The sequence below is a fragment of the Megalobrama amblycephala genome, linkage group LG7, assembly GCF_018812025.1.
Source record: "Megalobrama amblycephala isolate DHTTF-2021 linkage group LG7, ASM1881202v1, whole genome shotgun sequence".
Classification (NCBI taxonomy): Eukaryota; Metazoa; Chordata; class Actinopteri; order Cypriniformes; family Xenocyprididae; genus Megalobrama; species Megalobrama amblycephala.
The window spans coordinates 15,345,526-15,358,971 of NC_063050.1; the positions used below are offsets into that span (position 1 = coordinate 15,345,526).

General features: G+C 36.0%; 2 protein-coding genes across 2 annotated transcripts in view; both read right to left on the bottom strand.

The window, feature by feature from the left end:
• The window catches only part of LOC125273125 (protocadherin Fat 1-like), a 184,278-nt gene that overhangs the window by 140,588 nt on the left and 30,244 nt on the right, over positions 1–13,446 (bottom strand). The gene's annotated exons all lie outside the window — the stretch shown is intronic.
• The window catches only part of LOC125271820 (protein dachsous-like), a 43,841-nt gene that overhangs the window by 20,121 nt on the left and 10,274 nt on the right, over positions 1–13,446 (bottom strand). Inside the window, exons 3-6 of the mRNA XM_048196079.1 lie at positions 11,737–11,928; positions 11,523–11,620; positions 8,813–8,977; positions 6,194–6,388 (exon numbers count right to left, since the gene is read on the bottom strand). Of these exons, the coding sequence (XP_048052036.1) occupies positions 6,194–6,388; positions 8,813–8,977; positions 11,523–11,620; positions 11,737–11,928 (650 nt within the window). The remainder of the gene's footprint in view (positions 1–6,193; positions 6,389–8,812; positions 8,978–11,522; positions 11,621–11,736; positions 11,929–13,446) is intronic.

Sequence of the window (13,446 nt, forward strand, 5' to 3'; positions counted from 1 at the left end):
CCTGATGGGATATTAAATGAAATGATAAAACACACAAGCAGTAAATTCCAATTGGCCATTCTAAAACTATTCAATGTGGTTCTGAGTGTAGGTTACTTCCCTGACATCTGGAATCAAGGCTTGATAACACCAATCTTTAAAAACGGAGATAAATTTGATCCTAACAACTACAGAGGCATCTGTGTAAGCAGCAACCTGGGAAAGTTATTGTGTAGCATAATAAATGCTCGACTATTAGACTTCATCATCACACACAATGTACTGAGCAGAAGTCAAATCGGATTTTTACCAAATTACCGTACATCTGATCACATCTATACGTTACATACTCTAATTGAAAAACATGTTAACCAAGATAAAGGTAAAATATATGCATGCTTTATCGACTTCAAACAAGCTTTTGACTCAATTTGGCACCAAGGACTATTTTACAAAATTATTGAAAGTGGCATAGGAGGTAAAACCTATGACCTTATCAAATCAATGTACACTCAAAGTAAATGTGGCATAAAAATCAGCACTAAACGTACAAGGTATCTTTCCCAGGAGCGTGGAGTGAGACAGGGCTGCTGCTTAAGCCCAACATTATTTAACATCTACATCAATGAACTGGCAGGCAGTCTGGAGCGATCTGCAGCCCCTGGCCTCACCCTACACAACTCACAGATCAGATGCCTGCTGTATGCAGATGATCTGGTTCTGCTGTCTCCCACTCAACACGGCTTACAGCAGAACCTGGACCTGCTACAGCAATACTGCCAGACCTGGGCCCTGACGGTCAACCTGAATAAAACCAAAATTATGGTGTTTCAGAAAAGATCCAGATCCCAGGGAACACAACACACATTTACATTAGGCACTAACCAGATAACACACACATCACACTACAATTACCTGGGTTTGAAAATCACATCCACAGGAAACTTTAATAATGCTGTGACAGAATTGAGAGACAAAGCACGCAGGGCCTTCTACACCATAAAACGGCAATGTCCTATACAAATCCCTATTAGAATTTGGCTGAAAATATTAGAATCAGTAATTGAGCCCATTGCACTTTATGGCAGTGAGGTATGGGGTCCACTGACAAATTCAAATCAAGATCTCACCAAATGGGAAAAACATCCAATTGAGACTCTGCATGCAGAACTCTGTAAAACCATATTACATGTGCACCGGCATACAACAAATAATGCATGCAGAGCAGAATTAGGCAAATACCCTCTAATCATTAAGATACAAAAAAAGGCAATTAAATTCTGGAAACATCTGAAACTAAGTGACCCCCAAACATATCATTATAAAGCGCCTGCAATACCAAGAGATAAACAAAGAAAGCAACCCCTTCCCTCAGCTGATCCAGAGCTTCAGTCCTGATGTTTCACAAACATCTACTTGATGCTCTGAACCACAACATCAGAATCAATCAAATTACTGCACAAATCAAACAGAATTACATCACTCATTGGCAAACCCAAACACAACAACAGAGTAAAATGCAATGCTATGCGGCCCTAAAGAGAGAGTACAGTATGGCAGAGTATCTGTACACAGTGTCAGATAAGAAACTCAGAAGCACGTTGACCAGATACAGACTCAGCGGACACAAGCTGATGATAGAGACGGGCAGACACAGAAAAACATGGCTGCCCCCGGAACAGAGATTGTGTTCACACTTGTGATCTGAATCAGATGGAAACAGAACTGCACTTCCTGACAGAATGCTCCAAATACACGGACATACGGACAGTGTTCTATGATAAAATACAGCAGATCCATCCGACATTTAAAACTCTTTCAAACCAGGAGAAACTGCCATATCTGTTAGGAGAACACAAGAACTGCTGTGTGTTTGCTGCTCAATATGTGTCTGCCTGTCACCATAGAAGAGAAAACACTCAATCTGCCCTGATCTGATGTTTCCAGCACATTTTGCTTCTGTAAATATGTCTAATACATTAGTAATTCATTTTGTACTACATGCTTAATACTTTTATAAATTATTATTACTATTATTCTTTTTTCTGTTAATACATATATGCACTATTTGTAAGCAGCCCAGCTGCAATTGCTTTGGCAATACAAATGTATAGTTTTTGTCATGCCAATAAAGCACACTTGAATTGAATTGAATTGAAAAAAAAAAAATAGTGAGAATAAAGGAAATTAAATTAAGACAATTAAGCTCATTATTTATTCATGCAGCAATGCATGATGGGAGCCATAGATGAATTTTAATTGGTGGCTCCCAGAATGCACTGCAACATGGTTTATTATTCTCACCACTGTTGAGATTCACAGGCTGATTCTTGATGTCTGTGTCTCTAAATGAAAGAGCTTTTTTTTTTTTTAAAATCAGAACAACTTTTGAGAAATCCTTCAGATTATATTGATAAAGCTGATCTTCTGCTGTAGAGTCACAGTGCTGCTGTAATCAAAACTCGAAATCTAACTCAGAGATTGGGCTCTAAATGAGTTCAGTGATTCAGATCAAATAATGATTATGTGAAAACATAACCAACACCACCTGATCGTCTTTTCTGTTTGTTTGACTAGCTGTTACATCAGCCCAAACAAAATCTAATATTTAAAAAGTCAAGGTTCAAGAGCCCAACTAAAGCAAACACTCATCTCCACGATGGTGGCTTTAAAATTGTGATTTTCTCCTTTGATTCTGCTTGTTATCAGCAGATCACCTTCCTGACACATTTACTGTGTTAAAATCATTGACTCAGTGAATGTGTCAGAATTAACACAACAAGTGTTGTCCCTAAACTCACACACTGATGTGTAAGAATTGAACACATTTTGAGTCAGTTTTAACACATCCTTTCTAAGAGTGTGTATTGCATTCATTTTAACTAGTCAAAAATAGCACATCTATGACACACATTGAGTGATTTATGACACATTAGTGTGTTAAATATTTTAACACATTGCCTGTGTTAAGAAGAATAACACACTGGTTGAGTTAAAAAAAGTAACACAACATGTGTTGTCCTTAACTAGACACACGGATGTGTTAAGATATAACACAGGTTGTGTTGTTTTTAACACAACCTGTGTTATATCTTAACACACTCGTGTGTTAAGTCATCCGCCAATGAAGAAAGAGGCACAAACTTGCTTAACGGCTTGTGGAGTGACGTAGCAGCAATGTGATTGGATGATAGTTAACACATGTTGTGTTGGACACAGTGTCGTTTCTCTCTCTCTCACACACACATTAGTGTTAAATATTTTATGCCTGTATTAAGAAAAAATAACACACTGGTTGAGTTAAAATTAACACAAAATGTGTTGTCCTTAACTAGACACACGGGTGTGTTAAAATATAACACAGGTTGTGTTGTTTTTAACACATCTGTTTTAAGAGTGTGGAGCTTCTGTCACTAAAACAAATTCCTAGTATGTGTAAACATACCTGGCAATAAAGCTCTTTCTGATTCTGAAGCTGCTAAAGCTGCAAAAACAAACTAACACGACTAACAGCCAGCCTCAGGACACTGACACTCTCATCCACAGAATTCGACCTAACCAAATTATAAAAGCACAAAAAGAAAATTGCCTGACCTATTGGAGTGAAACAGCAGAAAATCAAAGTAAACTTGAATGTTATTTGGCCCTAAATAGACTACACAACTGCAGAATATCAGAGTACAGTGAAAGACTGTAAATTAAGAAGAAGAATGACGAGGAACAGACTGAGCAATCACACGGTGACTGTGGAGACGGGCAGATACAGACAGAACTGGCTGCCCAGAGAAAGCCGGATTTGCCCGTACTGTGACTGGGAGAAGTGGAGACAGAGCAACACTTCCTCACCAGCTGCCCTAACTATGAGGAAATCAGAAAGACATTTTATCCAAAATTTGAAGTGCTTTGCCCTAACTTCATAAAATTAAACAATAATACACAAATGTAACATTTATTAGGTGAAAAAAGAGATTGTATCCTGCTAACAGCAAGATACATTGATGTCACAAAAAGAGGGATTCAACTAATCAGTAATGTGCTCACACACACACAAACACGCAGACTCACACACACACACACACACACACACACACACACACACACACACACACACACACACACACACACACACACACACACACACACACACACACACAGACTCACACACACACACAGACTCACACACATACACACTAAATTCTAAATTGTTCAAAGAACTCTAAAATGTTGATTGATTGATTGATTGTTTTACTTACTTTTTATGTGTGTATACCCATCTAACAGAATTTTGTCATAAGAACGTTCTCTAAATATTCAGTGTTGGTTCTGGGAACGTTAAAAACGTCCAGTTTTCTTGACGTTACAGGAACGTTTTTATAAGGTATAATGTTCCTCAAACGTTCTTTCAACTTAATTTTGATCTAAAATTCAGCATTGTAGGAATGTTGATTTGTAACTTTCCAAGAACATGAAAATGTCCAGTTTTCTTAATGTTAGTTGAATGTTATTTAAAGGTTAGTATGATGTTCCTGAAACATTCTTTCAATCATTCAAACACCTGCTGTGAACAAACACTGAAAGAAAGAGAAATAAGAACACAAACTACAACTTTCTTCAGCCACAGCCTTAGATGAACTGAAGATAAAAGACATTAAATCTCTGAAGATCTGATTAAACAACTCCACAAACAGCATTACCAGCTTCACTTATTACTAACCAGACTGACTTTATTTCTGTCACACGTCTACAGAAGATCTTACTAAGAATTAACAGAGGTTTAGATGCTTGTGATCAGAGGTGGACATTCCAGGGCTCAGAAAGTAAAAGTCCTGCCATATTTTTATTCCACCCACTGAAGCATTAATGAGATAAATAAGTGATTAATTAAGTGATGATTGAGCATTATTGAAGACACCTGATGATAACAAGCAGAATCACCAAAGGAGAAAATCACAATTTTTAAGTTACCATCATCGAGGTCAGGGTTTGTTTTAGTTGAGCTCTTGATCCTTGAATGTTTAATATTAGATTTTGTTTGGCCAATTTTAACTGCATTAAAACCAAACAGATAAGCAAAGTTAAAAGATGGTCAGGTGGTGTTGGTTATGTTTTTACATAAACATTATTTGATCTGAATCACTGAACTCATTTAGAGCTCAATCTCTGAGTTAGATTTACATTATTGATTACAGCAGCACTGTGATTCTACAGCACAATATGCACACCCTACAGCACTGGCCTGATCGGGCAAGTGACCGTTCCGTCTACTGTTCTGAGCGTCATTCACACTGGCCCACGGGCCATCGGGAAGTCCTTATTGTCGAGCACTACATTTATTTGTTTCATAAATAATCCATGGACAGCTTATTTAATTTCTAAACAAGGTTATATAAAGATAAAAAAATGATGTAATCAAACTACAGTGAGAGCAAACAAGCAACTCATTTTGAATCCTTTCACTCTGGCTGTGTTAAATTCATACACATCAGTGTGTGAGTTTAGGGACAACACTTGTTGTGTTAATTCTGACACATTCATTGAGTCAATGATTTTAACAGTAAATGTGTCAGGAAGGTTAACCAGAGGTGTAGTCAAGACCAGACCCTCCAAGACCGAGACCGAGACCATTCAAGAGGGAAGTTAATGAGATAATTAAGTCATTAATCAAGCACTAGTGATGAACAGCTGCTGTTAACAGACAGAATCATTGAAGGAAAGAGGAAAACAACAACAAAATAAAACACCTGTGCTACTTCTGAACATGAAGACCAAATGATGCAATGATCTCTTTGTCAAGTCCAGTCAAAAAAAAGAAAAGAAAAAAGTCTTACACATCAATGCTTGTGTTTTGGGACAACACTTGTGTTAATTTTTACGTTCCTTCAACAGCCTTACAATGTTAAATTTTAGATCAAAATTAAGTTGAAAGAACGTTTGAGGAACATTATACCTTATAAAACATTCCTATAACGTCAAGAAAACTGGACGTTTTTTACATTCCCAGAACCAACACTGAATATTTAGAGAACACTCTTATAATGAAATTCTGTTAGCTGAGATAGATAGATAGATAGATAGATAGATAGATAGATAGATAGATAGATAGATAGATAGATAGATAGATGATAGATAGATAGATAGATAGATAGATAGATAGATAGATAGATAGATAGATAGATAGATAGATAGATAGATAGATAGATAGATAGGAACTTACTTAAGATACATAATCGACGATGAAAAAGTCACAATGCTTATAACCAGCAGAACACTGACAACGATGAGAGCGATTGTGACTCCTTGACCGGGATCTTCAGGGTTTACAGGACTGTCCTCCTCTTTGATTTCCAAACCAGGACCAAAAACCTTCTCCAGTTCAGTTGTTAAAGCTTTGAGCTCAGTGTTCAGTTTCCTGTGGGAGTGAACATATTTCAGATGCTGTCCTGTTACACTCTCATCCTAATTATATCCCATATAGCAAGCAATGATTGAAACAATGTTAAATCAATGTTAATGTGTCAACATTAACCGCATTGAATCAATATCACTTTTGCAAATTTTTTTGAGATCAGTTTTATATCTGATCAAAATTATGATTGACGAAGTCAAAGCACAACAATTATACACTCTCAGAAAAAAAAGTACATAATTGTACCTTTAGGGGTACAATGGTACAAAGGTACAAATTTGTACCCTTGTGATTTGTACCTTAAGAGACCAGTTTTGTACCTTTGGTGACAATTTTGTACCTTTATTTAACAGTACAAAAATTGACCCTTCAAAAAGGGTACAAAATTGGCTTTGACAGCGTACAATCGTTGACTATAATGAGATATATATATTTTACACACACATTGAATTAAAATCAGAATTTATTAAATCCTTTTCATTTTCACATTTTACAACATTTCATTTTAAACACATTTTTAAACATTCCATAAGAGTCCATCTTGCCGGGTGTTAAAGTAACACTGAAGCGTGTTAAAGTTAATGAGATAATTGATTGATGATTGAGTGATGATTGACAATTAGTGGAGACACCTGATGTTAATAAGCAGAATCACTGAAGAAACAACAAGAGTAAAAGAGAGCTTCTTTTTTTGCAGTGAAGTTGATCAATTTAGGTTTACAATGCTTTGGGAAGCACAGTCATAATGGTTGTTTTCTCATTGTGAAATGGCCAGATTCATTGGTGATATCCAGTATTAAAGGTGCTACAGAGGATCTTTTTGTCGACTGAGAAACCAAAGACTGTTAGTGAGTTTTTGAAATGAGCGCACGCATAAGAACAACCCCCCTCCTTCACAGCTCATTTCGAGGGAACGCCTCCCAAAACTCGTGCACGAGTATTGGATCACGAGTGTTTACCATCGGCATCCGCTGTGTCGTGTTAGTGGATTCATTATGCCAGACTCACCGCAGGTAACTCATAATCTGCAGTTGTTACTCCTGTCTCCTGACAAAAACATTGCATGCGGCGCCTGTGGAGTGTGGAAAGTTACTGGAGTGCGCAGCCGTGCACGTCTCTCACAAGGAACGTCACGGCAGTGATTGACAAGCCAGAGGGCCAATCAGCACATGACCCTCAACAATGGTGACAATCAAACAAAGTGCTTCATGTTGCAGTGCATGATGGGAGCCACCAATCAAAACTCAGCCATGGTTCCCATCATGCATTGCTGCATGAATAAATTATGCAGCTGAATTGTCCTGTAATTTTCGTAGATTGTTCATGTTTGCTTTTATTTTTCTGTTGTTTTGTTGTGACAGTAGCTTGTTTTGTGATGTTCAGAGTTGATCTGTTTGTCAGTATTTTGTATTTATTCATCGTCACCGTTCTTGAGAATCAGATGCTGATTCTTAATGTCTGTGTGTGTTTAAACACTGAAGCTTCAGTGCATAATGTATTTTTCTTAAAAAAAAAAAATAGAAGGCATACTATTGTTGGATCTCAAGCTGTAAAATCACAGAACTACAATCATTAATACTAAAGCTACACATCAAGCACACAGTCAGAGATTTAGACTCTAAACGACATCAGGCCATCACATGATGATTATATCAGCATCAAATTATATTGTGACCAGATCATATTTTCTCTGATCATAACAAATGTGCTTTACAAAGTTGGAGCAGCCAGAGAAAAATTAATAGTAAAAGGTAAAGAGTCAAGAGCCCAACTAAAGCAAACGCTGACCTCTTTCATGGTGACTTGAAATGAAACATTCATAAAACATTAATTAACACCTTTTTTCTCTCTTTCCTTCAGTGATTCTGCTTATTAACATCAGGTGTCTCCACTAATTGTCAATCATCACTCAATCATCAATCAATTATCTCGTTAACTTTAACACTGCTTCAGTGTTACTTTTTAACACTCGGTAAGATGGACTCATATGGAATGTTTAAAAATGTGTTTCAAATGAAATGTTGTAAAATGTGAAAATGAAAAGGATTTAATAAATTCTGGTTTTAATTCAGTGTATGTGTGTGTGTGTGTGTGTAAAATATATATATCTCATTATAGTCAACGATTGTACGCTGTCAAAGCCAATTTTGTCCCCTTTTTGAAGGGTCAATTTTTGTACTGTTAAATAAAGGTACAAAATTGTCACCAAAGGTACAAAACTGGTCTCTTAAGGTGCAAATCACAAGGGTACAAATTTGTATACAGCCCCAGTGACAAGCCATTGTACCCCTAAAGGTACAATTATGTACTTTATTTTCTGAGAGTGTAGCTGTATTTACTGTAAACATGTTTTCTATTTACTTACACATTTCCACATCAGCTTTCACATTAGAAGAATCTAAATAAACTGATATTAGTTCAACTTACTCTTTGACCTCTGTGGCTTGGATGACAGCTCCACTGGAGTCCATGGTGATGAAACTGACGTAAGTTTTGTCTGTAGATTCTCTGAGAATGGTGCGCATCTCATTCCCATCCTCAGCTCTCACACTGAGGACTTTCACAGTCCAGCCTAAAACTTTCTCCATGGATCTGAGAAAAAGATCACACTATCAGATGGTGTAAAGAAAACAATAAGAGGAGGTAGCAAGAAGTACCACTTCAGTCCAGTTTTTAAAACAGAAATTATTTTTTGTTTGAATGATTGAAAGAATGTTTCAGGAACATCATACTAACCTTTAAATAACATTCTACTAACATTAAGGAAACTGAACATTTTCATGTTCTTGGAATGTTACAAATCAACGTTCCTACAATGTTTAATTTTAGATCAAAATTAAGTTGAAAGAACGTTTGAGGAACATTATACCTTATAAAAACGTTCCTGTAACGGCAAGAAAACTGGACGTTGTTTGCGTTCCCAGAACCAACACTGAATATTTAGAGAACGTTCTTATAACAAAATTCTGGGAATAATTTTCAAAGTCCAGAAAGGTAGGAAAGACATCATTAAAGTACTCCATGTGACTCCAGTGGTTCATAAAATTGAGGTTAAACCACTGGAGTCACGTGGATTTCTTTAGTGATGTCTTTACTACTGTTGTGGATCATGAGTGTCTAAATTGTGTTGCTCCCAATGGAGGAACAGAAAACTCAGATTTCATCAAAAAGATCTTCATTTGTGTTTCAAAGATGAATAAAGGTCTTACCAGTGTGGAACAACATGAGAGTGAGTAATTTTTGGTTGAACTAAACCTTTAAAACAATATTTTGCTCATGATCAATCTAGTTCTTTAATTTGTTACCCTGACATAACAGCTCACAAGAATAGAAGCTTTTCAGTAAATAACGGTGTAAATTTCAGTCTGTTCTACAGGCAAGGTGATTAAAAAGACTTGGAAATGTCATATGCATTAATTAATCAATTAATCTATTTACTTATTTATTGTGGAAAAGAACTGTATAAACATTTTCTTTGAAAACACAGCAGAACACACAGGTTGAGAATGTCATGAAGGTGTGTAAAATAATTCATTTTTAAATTTATTTTGGGTTAATTGTTACTTAAACATGTTTCCACTAACCCAGATAGCAAGCAATGATCAAAACAATGTTAAATCAAGTTAATGTGTCAGCGTTAACCCCATTGAATCAATATCACTTTTGCACTCGCAATTCATGTTAAAAAAATGCTGAAATTTAAAGAAAAATCAATGTAAATGGCATTTAATCAATGTTACAATGTGATATTGGTTCATAATTCTTGCACTCTCAGAAAATGAACAACTACAACTGACTGACTGACAACTGGGGCCTATTTCATAAAACAAGTTTACCAAATAAGCTAGGCTTATTTCAGTTAGTCTGATTATTTTGAACCAAATCAACTGACAATAAATCAGACTTACTGAAATAAACCCGGACTATTTGGTAAACTTGTTTTATGAAACAGGCCCCTGACCACACAGCCTGAAATCAGCTGAAGATAAAAGAAGAAAATAAATCTCTCAAGATCTCAGAGAATTAACAAGTTTAGATGTTGATGTTTTATTGAAAATGTTTGGTCATCATTCTGGTGGTCAGTGTTTCATTTAATTGGGCAGTTTGACTCTTGGCTTTTTGTGAGAGTTTGTGGTCTTTGTAACAGTGTTAACCATAGAATTTGTTGCAAAGAAAACCAGAAAAAAAAATGATTGAATGAAAAAGTTTTAAAGCAAAGTAGTTTATTACTCTAAAATATTTTATTCACCAGTAACATTCTCTTGCAGCAGACATGGGATGAAATATTTTGACACACAGACATCAAGAATCAGCGTATGAATCTCAACAATGGTGACATCCTTCATGCTGCAATGCATGCTGGGAGCCACCCTAGTATACAAATCATAGACTCCCAGAAAGCAATGCGACATGTCACCATTGTTGAGATTCATATGTTGATTCTTGATCTCTGTGTGTCTAAGGATTTTGACTTTTTTGCACTATAAAAGTGAAGATTTAGAAAGTTTGATGTGTAGCAATAAAGTATTGTTGGTGAATCTAACCTATGAAAAAACAATCATACACTTCCAGTAAGAAGTACAGTCTTTGTTTCTGGTTGCAACAAATTCTATGTTTTAGTAAGCACTATTAAAAAGACCAAGAGTCAAACAGCCCAACTAAAGGAAACACTGACCACCAAAATGGTGACCAAATATTTTCAATAAAACATCAACATCTGAACCTGTTAATTCTCAAAAACAACTTCTGCTGAGATCTTGAGAGATTTATTGTCTTCTTTTATCTTCAGTTGATTTCAGGCTGTGGTTTTAAGTCAGTTGTAGTTGTGTTTCATTTTCTGAGAGTGCAAGAATGAAGTTGAACCAACATTACATTGTAACACTGATTCAATGCCATTTCCATTTATTTTTTTGTTGAAATTTCAACATTTTTTCAACATTAATTGTGGGTGCAAAAGTGATATTGATTCAATGCAGTTAACGTTGACACATTAACATTGATTTAACATTATTTCAATCATTGCTTGCTATCTGGGTAATACTCTTAGATCAAAACACATTAACGCCTCACTTCACAAATGGAAATGCTCTTATTCTGTCTTAATAACATCTTTCAGTGATGAACAGAGATTACTCACTCTTCCATCTCTAGTATCATCTTCTCCACTATGTATATGGGCTGGTTTAGAGAGATTACTGAGACGCTGTCACGATGTACACTTTGTTTCACCTTGATCTGCAGGTAACAAACACAAGAACTCAGTCTTTGCACTGACATCTATGTTCTCAATCAAAATGCCATTAGTCATTTGAAAGTCTTCCAAAAGCTTTCTCTTATTTTCTCTCTCTCACCTGTACTGTTGTAGTCGTGGACAGTCCATGTTTGTCAGTGGCTTTAACATGAAAGGTGAACAGATTGTCTCCAAAGCTAGAAGCATCCAGTACGTAGATCTGACCAGTGTTTGCCTCCACATCCAGCAGAGTTGTGGACTCCTGCAGGGAATACTGCAGTTCTGAGCTCTCGCCCACATCAGGGTCCGATGCCTGAGGGACACATGACCACATTTCAACCACTTTTACTACAAAAAAAAACAAATCAATTGTGATTAACAATTCAAGTTTATTAGTAGCCATGAAGTATACAATTCTGAGCTTCGGCATGTATTTTCATTTGTAAGTTCACTGTTTAGTAATATTTTGATGGACAGCATTCTTACACTCTTAGAAAGGACGTGTTAAAACTGACTCAAAATGTATTAAATTCTTGAAAATCAGAATTTATAATGGACTGAATAAAGCTTGACGTGCGAGGACACACTGATTGAATATGCACACGAATCATGGTCACACGCTCAGAGCAATATTGTTTCAGCTATGTTTTAAAATATTTTAGTATTAAATATTTAGTATTAATAGCTAGTATTAAAATATTTAAAAGGACAAAAACATGAACTTTATTGGCTTTCCCACTGAGCAAATTACGTCCAGAAGACGTCTTTTTGAGGTCTTGTCTCAGGTTGAAAAGACGTCCACTGAGGGGCCAGAATGAAAGTTTTTATGACGTCTTTTTTTGACGTCTTCTGAACATCCGATATAGACGAACACGCAGAATCACCAAAAGAGAAAAATCAAAATTTTTACGCCACCATCGTGGAGATGAGTGTTTGTTTTAGTTGGGCTTGCCTTCTTAATATTAGAGTTTGTTTGGGCTGTTAACTGTGTCATAACAGCCAGACAAGCAAAGAGAAATGATCAAATGTTGGTTATGTTTTCACATAATCATTATTTTGATCTGAATCACTGAACTCATCTAGAGCCCAATCTCTGAGTTAGATTTACATTATTGGTTACAGCAGAACTGTGATTCTACAGCAGAAAATCTGCTTTTACAATATGATTCAAATGATTTCAGAAAAGGTGTGTTGAACAAAAAAAGAAAATTTTTATTTTAGGCACACACAGACATCAAGAATCATCCTGTGAATCTCAACAGTGGTGACCATCAAAAAGCATGTTGCAGTGCATTCTGGGAGCCACCAATCAAAATTCACCCATGGCTCCCATAATGCATTGCTGCATGAATAAATTATGAGCTGAATTGTCTTAGTAATTTTCTTCATTCTCAGAATTTAAATTTTTCTGTTTTTATGTGACTTTTTAGTAGCTTGTTTTCTAATGTTCAGAGTTGATCTGTTGATCAGAATATGTTGCTTGTCACCGTCTTTGAGATTCACAGGCTGATTCTTGATGTCTGTGTGTGCCTAAAAGATTTTTTTTATCATGTGAAATCTTTCAGATTATATTGATAAAACTGATCTTCTGCTGTAGAATCACAGTGCTGCTGTAATTAATAATATAAATCTAACTCAGAGATTGGGTATAATGATTATAATGTGATTAAGTGAAAACATAACCAACACCTGATCACTTTCTTTACTTGTCTGGCTGTTACAACTCAGTTACAACAGCCCAAACAAAAACTATTATTAAGAAGTTAAGGGTCAAGAGCCCAACTAAAGCAAACACTCATCTCCACGATGGTGGCTTAAAAATTGTGATTTT